This window comes from Phyllostomus hastatus, unplaced genomic scaffold, assembly GCF_019186645.2.
Source record: "Phyllostomus hastatus isolate PE091 unplaced genomic scaffold, TTU_PhHast_1.1 phas_contig_17, whole genome shotgun sequence".
Taxonomy (NCBI): domain Eukaryota; kingdom Metazoa; phylum Chordata; class Mammalia; order Chiroptera; family Phyllostomidae; genus Phyllostomus; species Phyllostomus hastatus.
Genome location: NW_025333664.1, coordinates 3,834,695 through 3,844,375, shown reverse-complemented (window position 1 = coordinate 3,844,375; position 9,681 = coordinate 3,834,695). Strand labels below are relative to the sequence as shown.

General features: G+C 57.1%; 1 protein-coding gene across 1 annotated transcript; it reads left to right on the top strand.

Moving 5' to 3' along the window:
• Positions 1-1,041: 1,041 nt before the first annotated feature.
• TFAP2C (transcription factor AP-2 gamma) lies at positions 1,042-9,036 on the top strand. The gene is made up of 7 exons (XM_045833275.1): positions 1,042-1,335; positions 2,900-3,385; positions 3,466-3,517; positions 4,737-4,953; positions 5,541-5,659; positions 7,601-7,745; positions 8,692-9,036. Exons 1-7 carry the CDS (start codon positions 1,288-1,290, stop codon positions 8,975-8,977), a joined length of 1,353 nt encoding a protein of 450 aa, XP_045689231.1. The 5' UTR covers positions 1,042-1,287; the 3' UTR covers positions 8,978-9,036.
• Positions 9,037-9,681: the final 645 nt, after the last annotated feature.

Below are 9,681 nucleotides of genomic sequence, written 5' to 3'. Positions count from 1 at the left end.
CTGGTGGATTTCGTTTCTTTAAATTTTAAGAAATATTGCCCGTTGCCTTCAAGTTTCAGTGGCAAATATATATTATGTGTGTGTGTGTGGGGGGAGGCCAAGTTCATGTGGAAGGAAATTTCGTTTTCCGCCTAAATCTGCGGAGCTGGGGGGTGTACTTCTCCTCTCCAGCAGGGGCCTCTCCAGCCCCTCCCTCTCTACCTCCTCCCTGCCCCCCGCCCCCGCCCTTGGCTCTTGGGTCTTATTTGGCCCGGCACCTCTTTTCTCCGCGGAGTTGAGGCTTCGGAGTGTCCGGTCGGTGGGAAGCAGCTGCGGAGCTGGCACAGGGCAGGGCAGGGCAGGGCTGGGCGAGGGTGCGTGGGTTTCCCCCTGTCCACAGGGCACCGGGGGATGCAGCTTCCGGCGAAGGCGGAGACTCTGTGGCCCTAGACTTCGGTGTGATTGGAGCCCCAAGGCGCTTGGGGCAGATAAACTCCCCCGAGGGCCTGCCTCCCCCATCTCCTCGCAGGTACTGGATGGAGCCGGACGGGAAGGAAACGTCTCCAAGAAGTTGGGGTTCCAGCTGCAGGATCCCAGCCTAAGCTTTGTCCGGAGCGGGTGGGGTGAGACGTTTTAGGAGATAAAGGGACCCCCGCTGTGGAGACCCCCCGAAGGCGGGGGGGGGCGGGTCTCTAATTCAGCGTGACGTCTTCTTTTAGAAGACGGGGGAAAGCGCTCTAGGCGAAAGAGGGGTGCTCTTAGGTATTTAGATTCAGGTCCCGGGCTCGGCCAGTCTCGGGTGTGCACGGTGGGGACGGAAAGCGCGACGGAGGGCCCTGGCTCCGCCGGCCGAGGCTCCCGGAGAGGTGCCGCCCACTCCTCTTTTAGCCCCCTGCATCTTGAGTCTTCGCGCAGCGCCTGCTCGGGGTGCGGGGCGGAGCTAGGCTGGGACTGGCTGGGGGCCGCCCCTCCCGGCGCCCGGGCCTTCGCGCCGGCCCCCGGGGAGGAGTTATGATAATTTCCTTCTCATTAAGGCGCCCGGGTCCCCCGGCTATCGCCGGGACACGCTGTGCGGGCGCGGCTTCTCGGGTCCCTGCCAGAGGCCTGTACGCCGGCGGCGGCGGCGGCGGCTGCATCTACGCTCGCGGAGTCGCGGATGAGCGTCCAGTGACCAGTTCGGCGAGACCCGCGCGCGGCGGGAGCGGTGGCAGACGCCTGGTCACCGTGACCCCAATTTTGGATTTACCGCTGGGGGGGTGGGGGGAGCCTGGATTTAACTGGCGGCTGTTTTGGGGGACGCAAGACGCCATGTTGTGGAAAATAACTGACAATGTCAAGTATGAGGAGGACTGCGAGGTGAGCTGGGCACGTGGGCGCAGCCCGGCCCCGCCCGAGTACCCAGGTCGGGGCGAGGGTGCAGGAGCCGCAAGCAGGCAGCCGCCGCTGCCCCTCGATGGGACGGGGTCCACTTTTCCGGACGCCCCTAGTCCGTTTCTCCGGGACCCCCTTCCTGAATCGGGCCTTTTCCTAAAGCTCTAGCGCCGGGAGCAGGGCCTGGGAAGAGGATGGTAAATCCCACCCACAAAGCTTACCGGTCGGTTTCTCGCGAAGCAAAACGGCCCTCCTTCCCGTTTTCTCGGAAAAGCGTCTACAACCCTTTCCTTAGACGTGGCTTTTACGCACGAAATCTCCGTCCCAAGGGGTCAGGCGAGGCGACCTGCCTGTGGCACCTTCGCGGAGTCGCCTCCGAGTCGGGCTTGTCAACCTGCCCCGCTACCTTCTCGGGAGAGAAGAAGACACCATAAGTTTGGCTTTCGGGAGAGGTGGGGGCTGGGGAGCGTGGAGGGGGGTGTTTGAGGCCAGATGGGGCCGTAAGCGCTCGGAGTGCTCCAGCCTGTCGGACAGGTTGGGCTAGAGTTTCGGAGAGTGGGAGGGAGGGAGGTGTCGAGCGGGAAGAGGAAGGCGACGCAGGTGGCGGGAGGCGTGAGCCGGGGCGCTGGGTGAGGGGAGCCGGGCCGGGGGCCCGCGGGAGCGCACCGCGCCCTGGCTACCTCGAGGGGGTACCCCTGCCGGCAGCCCCGTGCTCTTCCGCCAGGGGGCGACAGCGCCATGTTTCTCCTGGTTCCCACCACCCCTTGAACCCCGGAGCACTGGGAGGGCGACTCGTCCTTTGGGAACTAAGTCGGGCGGCCGCGGGGCGAGGGGACGAGCGCAGGCAAGGTGGCCCAGTTTTCGGGACCTTAGGTCTCCATTTGTGTTCCCACTTGAGGGGACACGGATTGGCCGGCAGGGCGGTATCACTTCCTATCTACACTCGGGATACGCTAGCAGGGAGGGCAGCTCCGGATGCGGCGCGTTCCTCCCCGAGTTCCTTCTGGAGTTCCCCCGCGGCGCCGGGTGGCAGGCCCTACTAGGGAGTGTCCCTCGCCGGGAGGTCTTTGTCCCGAGGGCGTGGAGGAGAAATTCCCTGGGGCGGGGGAGATGCGCACTTCCCGCCCTGGGCGCTTTATCCGCGCTCGGCGCCACTCCAGGTTCTTTCGCTCGGCGACTCGAACATGTGCGGGCTGGTGAGCGAGAGCGCGCTGCGCCGCGTGCGCCGCGTGCACCCGGGGCGGACTTCCTCCAGCGCCTGGCGCTCGCCCTCGGTACCTTCGAGCGCCTCGGGCGTCGGAGCGCCCAGACTTTCGCCGCGGGGCTTTGAGCACCCAACCCCCCAGGTTTTTCACCAATCTCCTTTTTCCTACGCGGTTCACAACGAAGTCCCGGGGCACATGGCTCCTGGGTAACCTCCGGCCCGAGGGCGGGCCCCGCGGGTTGGGTCCGGGCTGGCGCGGTGGGGCGCACGGCTCAGCGCTTCGGCTGCAGCCGGTTCGAAGTAGCGGGGTTTCGTACTAACCGGGAGTCGGTTTCTCCATCCCAGGATCGCCAGGAGGGGAGCAGCAATGGGAACCCACGTCTCCCTCACCTCTCCTCGGCCGGGCAGCACCTCTACAGCCCCGCGCCGCCGCTCTCCCATGCCGGAGTCCCCGAGTACCAGCCACCGCCCTACTTTCCACCTCCCTACCAGCAGCTGGCTTACTCGCCCTCGGCAGACCCGTATTCACATCTGGGAGAAGCGTATGCCGCTGCCATCAACCCGCTCCACCAGCCGGCGCCCACTGGCAGTCAGCCGCAGGCCTGGCCGGGCCGCCAGAGCCAGGACGGGGCTGGCCTGCCTACGCACCACGGGCGCCCAGCCGGCCTGCTACCCCACATCTCCGGGCTGGACGGTGGCGCCATGGGCGTCCGCAGGGACGGCTACCGCCGCTCCGACCTGCTGCTCCCCCACGCGCACCCCCTGGACGCCGCGGGCCTGGCCGAGAACCTGGGCCTTCACGACGTGGGCCAGCAGATGGAGGAGGTGCAGGTGAGCGGCGCCTGGGCTCTGCCCCTCCCCCTGCCCGGGCTCCTCGGAACGGAAAGAAAACTTTGTCGTTTCTCCCCCAGATCGTGGACGAGCAGCATCTCCTCCTGCATGATCAGACGGTTATTCGCAAAGGTAGGGCCACGCACGGCCTGTGCACCGGTGCCTGGTTGTTAACTGTGTTGTGAAGTTACTGATTTAATGGCAAGGCGGGGGCCTTTGGTGGTTTGCTTGGGGTATTTGTGGGGGGAGCGACAGGAACTGAGGGAAGGCAGTTTTCAGGAGCGAGGAAAGAGGGGGTTTCTTTCGACCTGAACGAAAAAGGATAGGTGACTCCCTGAATTCAAGGTGGGTTTTTTTTTTTGGTTTTGTTTTTGTTTTTTTTACCCTGATGGAGGAAGCCTTCCAGAGTGAACGCGGTTTAATTTGGGGAAAAGCCACACCACGTGCCTTAGTCGAGTGGTTGGGTCTGCCGCAGCTTCAGTTGCGGAATGGGTGGATGTGATTTTTACTGTCCATTTCAAATACGCCTAGGGCGAGGGCCCTTAATTCTGACCCGCAGGAAAACGTCCTGAACCCGTGGGACCTACCCACGGGGCCGGAACACACCGGGCTGGGCGGTCTGGCGGGGGCTGGGTTTTTTTTTTCTGCAGGCAAAAGTGGGAAGGGGATTTGGAAAATCGGATTATTGTATTTGGTGAAATTAAGTTACGGGCTGACGGGATTTCCAGTGTGGCTGTTTTGGGAAAGGGAGTGGGCCTAAATTAAAGGTAGTCTGTTACTTGAAGTTAAACTGCTTTGAGATCAACTGGGGGAAAATGGATTAAAAGGGGGGAAAAAACCCTCAAAATAAACTGCCTTTCCCAGTCAATTTGTAACAGAACAGGTTTGTTTGTATTTAAAAGCCTATCGTGATCGGTTGCACAGAAGGTTTTTGGCAAAGGAGCTGAGTGTGCCCTGTGATTTTGGTGGTTCCTTCAAGTAAGAAAAACAAAATCACCATTTATTTAGCATCGAAGCAGTTTTTTTTTTTAAAACGAATGTTCTAATTAAACAGATTTTTAACAGGTGGCTAGAGAATGAAACTCCTCCATGCTTGGGATCTTGACTAATTAACTTCCCAAGGTGTTAACTTGTGAATTTCAGATTCGATCATTTTTGAAGAGCAAAGCTTTAAAAAAAAAACCACACAAAACCCCCCCCTCCCCTGCCATTTATAGCCGCACACGCGATGATGTTTGTTTGTTTGGGTAGGGAGCTCTTGCGGCTCTGGTTCCTGGTGGGAAAAGCACTCTTTGGCTGGGATGGGGTCCCCCCACCCCCCAAGACCGCTGCCTCTGATCCTCACTCACAGGCCCCATCTCCATGAGCAAGAACCCCCTGGGTCTCCCCTGTCAGAAGGAGCTGGTGGGGGCTGTGATGAACCCCGGCGAGGTCTTCTGCTCCGTGCCCGGAAGGCTGTCGCTCCTGAGCTCCACTTCGAAATACAAAGTGACCGTGGCTGAAGTCCAGAGGCGGCTGTCCCCGCCCGAGTGCTTGAACGCCTCCTTGCTGGGAGGTGTCCTCAGAAGGTACACGGGTGTTCTCAGCAGGGGTGCGGCGGTGGGGGGTGGGGGGGGTGAATGCAAGGAAGGACCGGGAGGTATTTTTAACATTTATGTAACTTGGAGACCTAACACCGCATTCTAATCAGCTCAGAGGGTTTTAGTGCGTGTCTTCTCCTTTGGAAAGTGGCAAATGTAGAAAGAGGCGCTAAAACAGCGCCAGCGAATTATCATTTGGTTAGAATTTATTCCGTGTACGGAGCGGCGGCCTCTGTGTTAAGGGGAGGGGAAGCACCGGGGGTTCTGTTCCCCGAGGGAGGTTCTCGGAGCTGCCGCGGTGTTCACGAGTGAAAGTGTATGGACTCCTCCAGTACAGCTTGCAGTATTCTGTGATTTTAAAAAAAAGAAGAAGAAGAAAAAGTTGGCCATGCTTTAAAGAAAAAAATGAGTTTTGCATTTTACCGGGATGAAGTCCTGAGGACTCCCTGTGCCATGTGGCACCGGTGCACAGGGTGGAGATAGTCTCGGACCCATTTCGGTTCTGACGGCAGGCTGGGAATTTGGGGGTTCGAAGCGTGGCCTCCGGAAGAGCCACAACACTCTCTCGCGCCCAGGGCCAAATCTAAGAATGGAGGCCGGTCCTTGCGGGAGAAGCTGGACAAGATCGGGCTGAACCTTCCAGCCGGGAGACGGAAGGCTGCTCACGTCACCCTCCTGACGTCCTTGGTAGAAGGTCAGTGGCGTTTTCTCGTGCTTTTATGTGCTGGGTTGCGTCTCTACTGTTTCTCTGACGAAGAAAGCTTTAAAACGCCTTTTGGTCCTGGGCAGAGCCAGAGGAAGGTGATTCAGATGGTCCTCAGTGCATTAGAATGAGTTGCAGTCATTTTGTCCAGTAAGTTAGCATTTAAATATCTGTTCTGGGTTCCCCAGGAAATCAGTGAGAAAAAGAAATGTTTTTTTTTTTTCTAACCAAAGAAATCACATTATGGGGTGTTGAGACGTCTCCTGTTTAAATGAACCGGTGCTTGAAGGTGCCGCCCATCAGTTAGTATGCCTTCAAAAAGCTAGGCACTTACTGGTGGGCAGAAGCGGAGCTTGTGGCTTTTGTAGCCATGGAGGACTGAGATTATTGTGGTCAGCAAAGAGAAGCCCTGCACACAAGGGGCCTGGTTCAGATCACAATTCCACTGTTTGTCCCCCCCCCCCATCAAAAGAAAAATGCATGGGGTCCCCCAGGTGAGCCCCTCTCCCCAATCCTGAGATAGTAGGAGGTGACGTTTCAGTTTCGTGAATGGGCCTGCACCATCCAACCTGGAAATACAGCCTTTTAAAGGGGGTGGGGTGGGAGGGAGAATGAGAAAAAACTGAGGTAAGTTTTATTTTATGTACTTTTAATTGATTTTTAGAGCGAGAAAGGAGACAGGAACATTGATTTGCTGTTCTACTTGTTTATGCATTCATTGGTTGATTCTTGTACGTGCCCTGACCAGGGATCGAACCCACAACCTTCATGTATCTGGGCGATGCTCTAACCAACTGAGCTAGCTGGTCAGGGCTGAATTAATTAAAAAACAAAAACAAAAAACACACACACACACACTCTTAATTCTCTTAATGGGCCGGGGAAAGAGGTGTTGGTACCTGCAGGCTTATTCTGCAGCCTCCAGCTGCCCAGCACCTGGCCCAATCAGCAGGGCGCTTGGCCCTGGCGGGGGGGAGCCAATGAGGGGTAGTGTCCTCGCAGCCAGGCAATGTTTTAAACACGTTCTCCCCCTGGCCTCAGGGTGCTAAAGAGCCTTGGCAGGGCCACACTCCACCTTCTCACAAGTGCCTTCGGAGGTCAGGGGAGGGGGCAGGGAGCTGCCTATTCACTGCCTGTTGGGGACCAGCTGTCTGCGTGGGACGCAGCGGCAGGGTTCCGTGCGCGTGGCGCACGCATGGGTCTCCGCTGGTGTAGGGGTGCCTGCGCGAGAAAGGGTGCTGGAACAATGGCGCTTAGATTCTGATTCAGCAAGTCTGCGGAGGCGAGCGGGTGAGGGGGCGCCATCTGGGTTTCTGAAAAGCACCACCACCAGCCTGGCAGCGTGGAGGCAGTGTGGAGGCCGCGCCCGGCACCTCTGCAGGGTGGGGGGAGGTGAGGCCGCTGGTCCTCTCTCCCTCTGCTCCCCCAGCGCCCGGGACAAAGGGTGTGTGGTAATCTCCAAGTCGGTAACTGGGGCGCTTACCATTTCCACCAGGAAAACCACTCCTGCCTCCTTTTCTTAAAGAAACATCCTAGTGACCCGTAGAAAGTTCCGTGTCAAAGACTGAGTGCCAGTTTCATAAAGAGAAGCGACCGGTTAGATGGTGGTCAAACGTACTCATCTTCAAATTTTCTTCTCCACAGCGGGAACTAGTTTTTTTTTATTATTGCCAAGAAAAAGCATGGGTGTGTCTCAAAGTCTCTCTGTCCAAGTCGGGCAGGGGGCAGGTTAGCCTTGTTCAAGCGCAGTCACAGGTGTTGGGGGTCTGTTCTCCACCCATGGCGGGACCTCGCCCTCTGCCCCTAGGCGAGTCCCTCCTCAGCGGCCGGGCTGTGGTCCTTTAGAATGCACAGCGGCCGGTGCGGGAGGAGGGGACGGCGCGTCTGTGGTGGCTGTGGCCATCCGCATCCTAATGTCTCTCGTGGTTCCAGGGGAGGCCGTCCACTTGGCCCGTGACTTCGCGTACGTGTGTGAGGCGGAGTTCCCCAGCAAGCCCGTGGCCGAGTACCTGGTCAGACCGCACCTGGGAGGACGGAACGAGATGATGGCGAGAAAGAACATGCTGCTGGCCGCGCAGTGAGTGCCCAGACCCCCACTCTGACGGCCCACTGCTCAGACCTGGAGGCTGAGGGGCCGGCAGGGTCCTTGGTGCTCAAGACAGACAGGTCAGCTGAGGGTGGAGAGCAACCGGACACAGCTCGGAGCTCTTTTTAGTTTATTTTCAAGGTCAAATACCTTAAAGGAGCAGGTAAAATGAATAAATGTATTGCTCCTCCCCTGGTGAGGTTTTGTGAGCTGCTTAGCTGTGGAGCTCCAAATAGGTGGAGCACCCTCTCACGAAGGTATTTGCATATCTTGCAAAAATGTGTTAAAGAGATTATTTGTTTTGTCACGCCCAGTCGAGATTATGTGCCCTCTGCCTCCTCTGTCACCAGACCTGAGTTTCTTAAACGCAATGACGATCGGATTTGCAGGAGGCCAGTGGGCAAGCTAAATGTCTCAAGCGCGACTTAATGCCGCTGTGGGGTTCTCACAGAAACCAACAGTAAATTGGTTGTAAAATCAGGGGAAATGGAGCAGAGCCGCTCAAGTCGGGAAATGGGGTAAAAGGAAGTGGGGAGCACAGCAAACCAGCCTGGATAAAAAGTGGGTTTTGGGGAAATGTGTGAGTCTCTGAATTGGTTTATTGGTTTATTGAACCCACCCAGCACCAAACACCCCTTTACCCTCCTGGGCTGGAATCCTGACCCCACCTAAACCAGTCCTGGTGACCTTGGCCATTGACTGGATTACCTGGGGTTAATCCTGATATCTCCCCATTGCAGTAAGGATTAAGCGGGACAGTGCTTGAAGGAGCTGACTAGCACACAGTAGGTGCTAAGTGCCGCAGTGGGCTAGGGTATCAGTATTCCTTTTAAGCCTCCTGCCGTGGCTCAGAGAACCAGAAGTTCTCTGATTGCCTCCCACCGGTCCCCCTCAAGGTAACTGAGGGCGAGCTCACAGGTGTGTGTTGTCTTCACAGACAAGTGTGCAAAGAATTCACAGACCTCCTCAACCAAGACCGCACCCCCAACGGGAACAACCGCCCCGCCCCAGTCTTGGAGGCCAACATCCAGAACTGCTTGTCCCACTTCAGCCTGATCACCCACGGGTTTGGCAGCCAGGCCATCTGCGCCGCCGTGTCTGCCGTGCAGAACTACATCAAGGAGGCCCTGCTCGTCCTGGACAAGTCCTACCTGAGCCCCGGCGACCAGAGCCCCGCCGACTCCGGCAAGACCCTGGAGAAGATGGAGAAGCACCGGAAATGAAGTGGGTGGGGACCGAGCATTGAAGAGCCAGAGGGGGCTGGTTCTCGAGAACCACTCTGGACCAGCACAGATGGGGTACGGGGTGGGGGGGGGGCTCCTCTTGCCTGGGGGACAAGTTGAGCTTGTTACCCTTGCTCCCATTAAAAAGGCCTCTCTCTGGATCTCCAGATCTTGACCTGACCATGACCTCTTGGAGTCCTTAGTATTTCTCCGGCGCTGAAGCGTTGGATACCTTATCAGAAGGTGACAAGTACTGGTTCTTCACTCACTAAGCTGATGTTTTATTGTTTTGAACCCCATTCTTCCCATCTCTGAAGCGGTGCTACAACGTTTTCAAACCTTCTCAGTCCGCCCCCTGGGCTAACCGGAAACCCACACGCTTAAGCTGTTGAAATGTCAAATCTGACGTGACTCAAGCCCATACAAACTTGTTGCGGTGTGTTGAGGTCATTGCTGGCTTTTGTGCCCACTAAATATTTATCTTTTTTAAAAGAAAAGTATTTATCTAGTGTTTTTGGGTATCAGATCCTACACACGGTAGGAGGCAGATTCTACCCGCTTAGCAACTAAAGGAATAGTGGTATCCTACACACATAAAGCCCCCGCTCAGAGGGGCCTTCGGGTTCTACACGCCTTGTAGAGACAAAGCCTGCTGATTTTATGTTGTTGTTGTCTTGTTGTTTAACTTTAAATATTAGCTCTGC

What these genes read in the sequence shown, in the direction of transcription:
- TFAP2C (XM_045833275.1), top strand. Translation starts at nt 1,288, where the DNA reads ATGTTGTGGAAAATAACTGACAATGTCAAGTATGAGGAGGACTGCGAG. An exon ending in AGCAGATGGAGGAGGTGCAG is followed by an intron (nt 3,386 to 3,465) that starts GTGAGCGGCGCC and finishes TTTCTCCCCCAG; the next exon opens with ATCGTGGACGAGCAGCATCT. An exon ending in CCTGACGTCCTTGGTAGAAG is followed by an intron (nt 5,660 to 7,600) that starts GTCAGTGGCGTT and finishes TCGTGGTTCCAG; the next exon opens with GGGAGGCCGTCCACTTGGCC.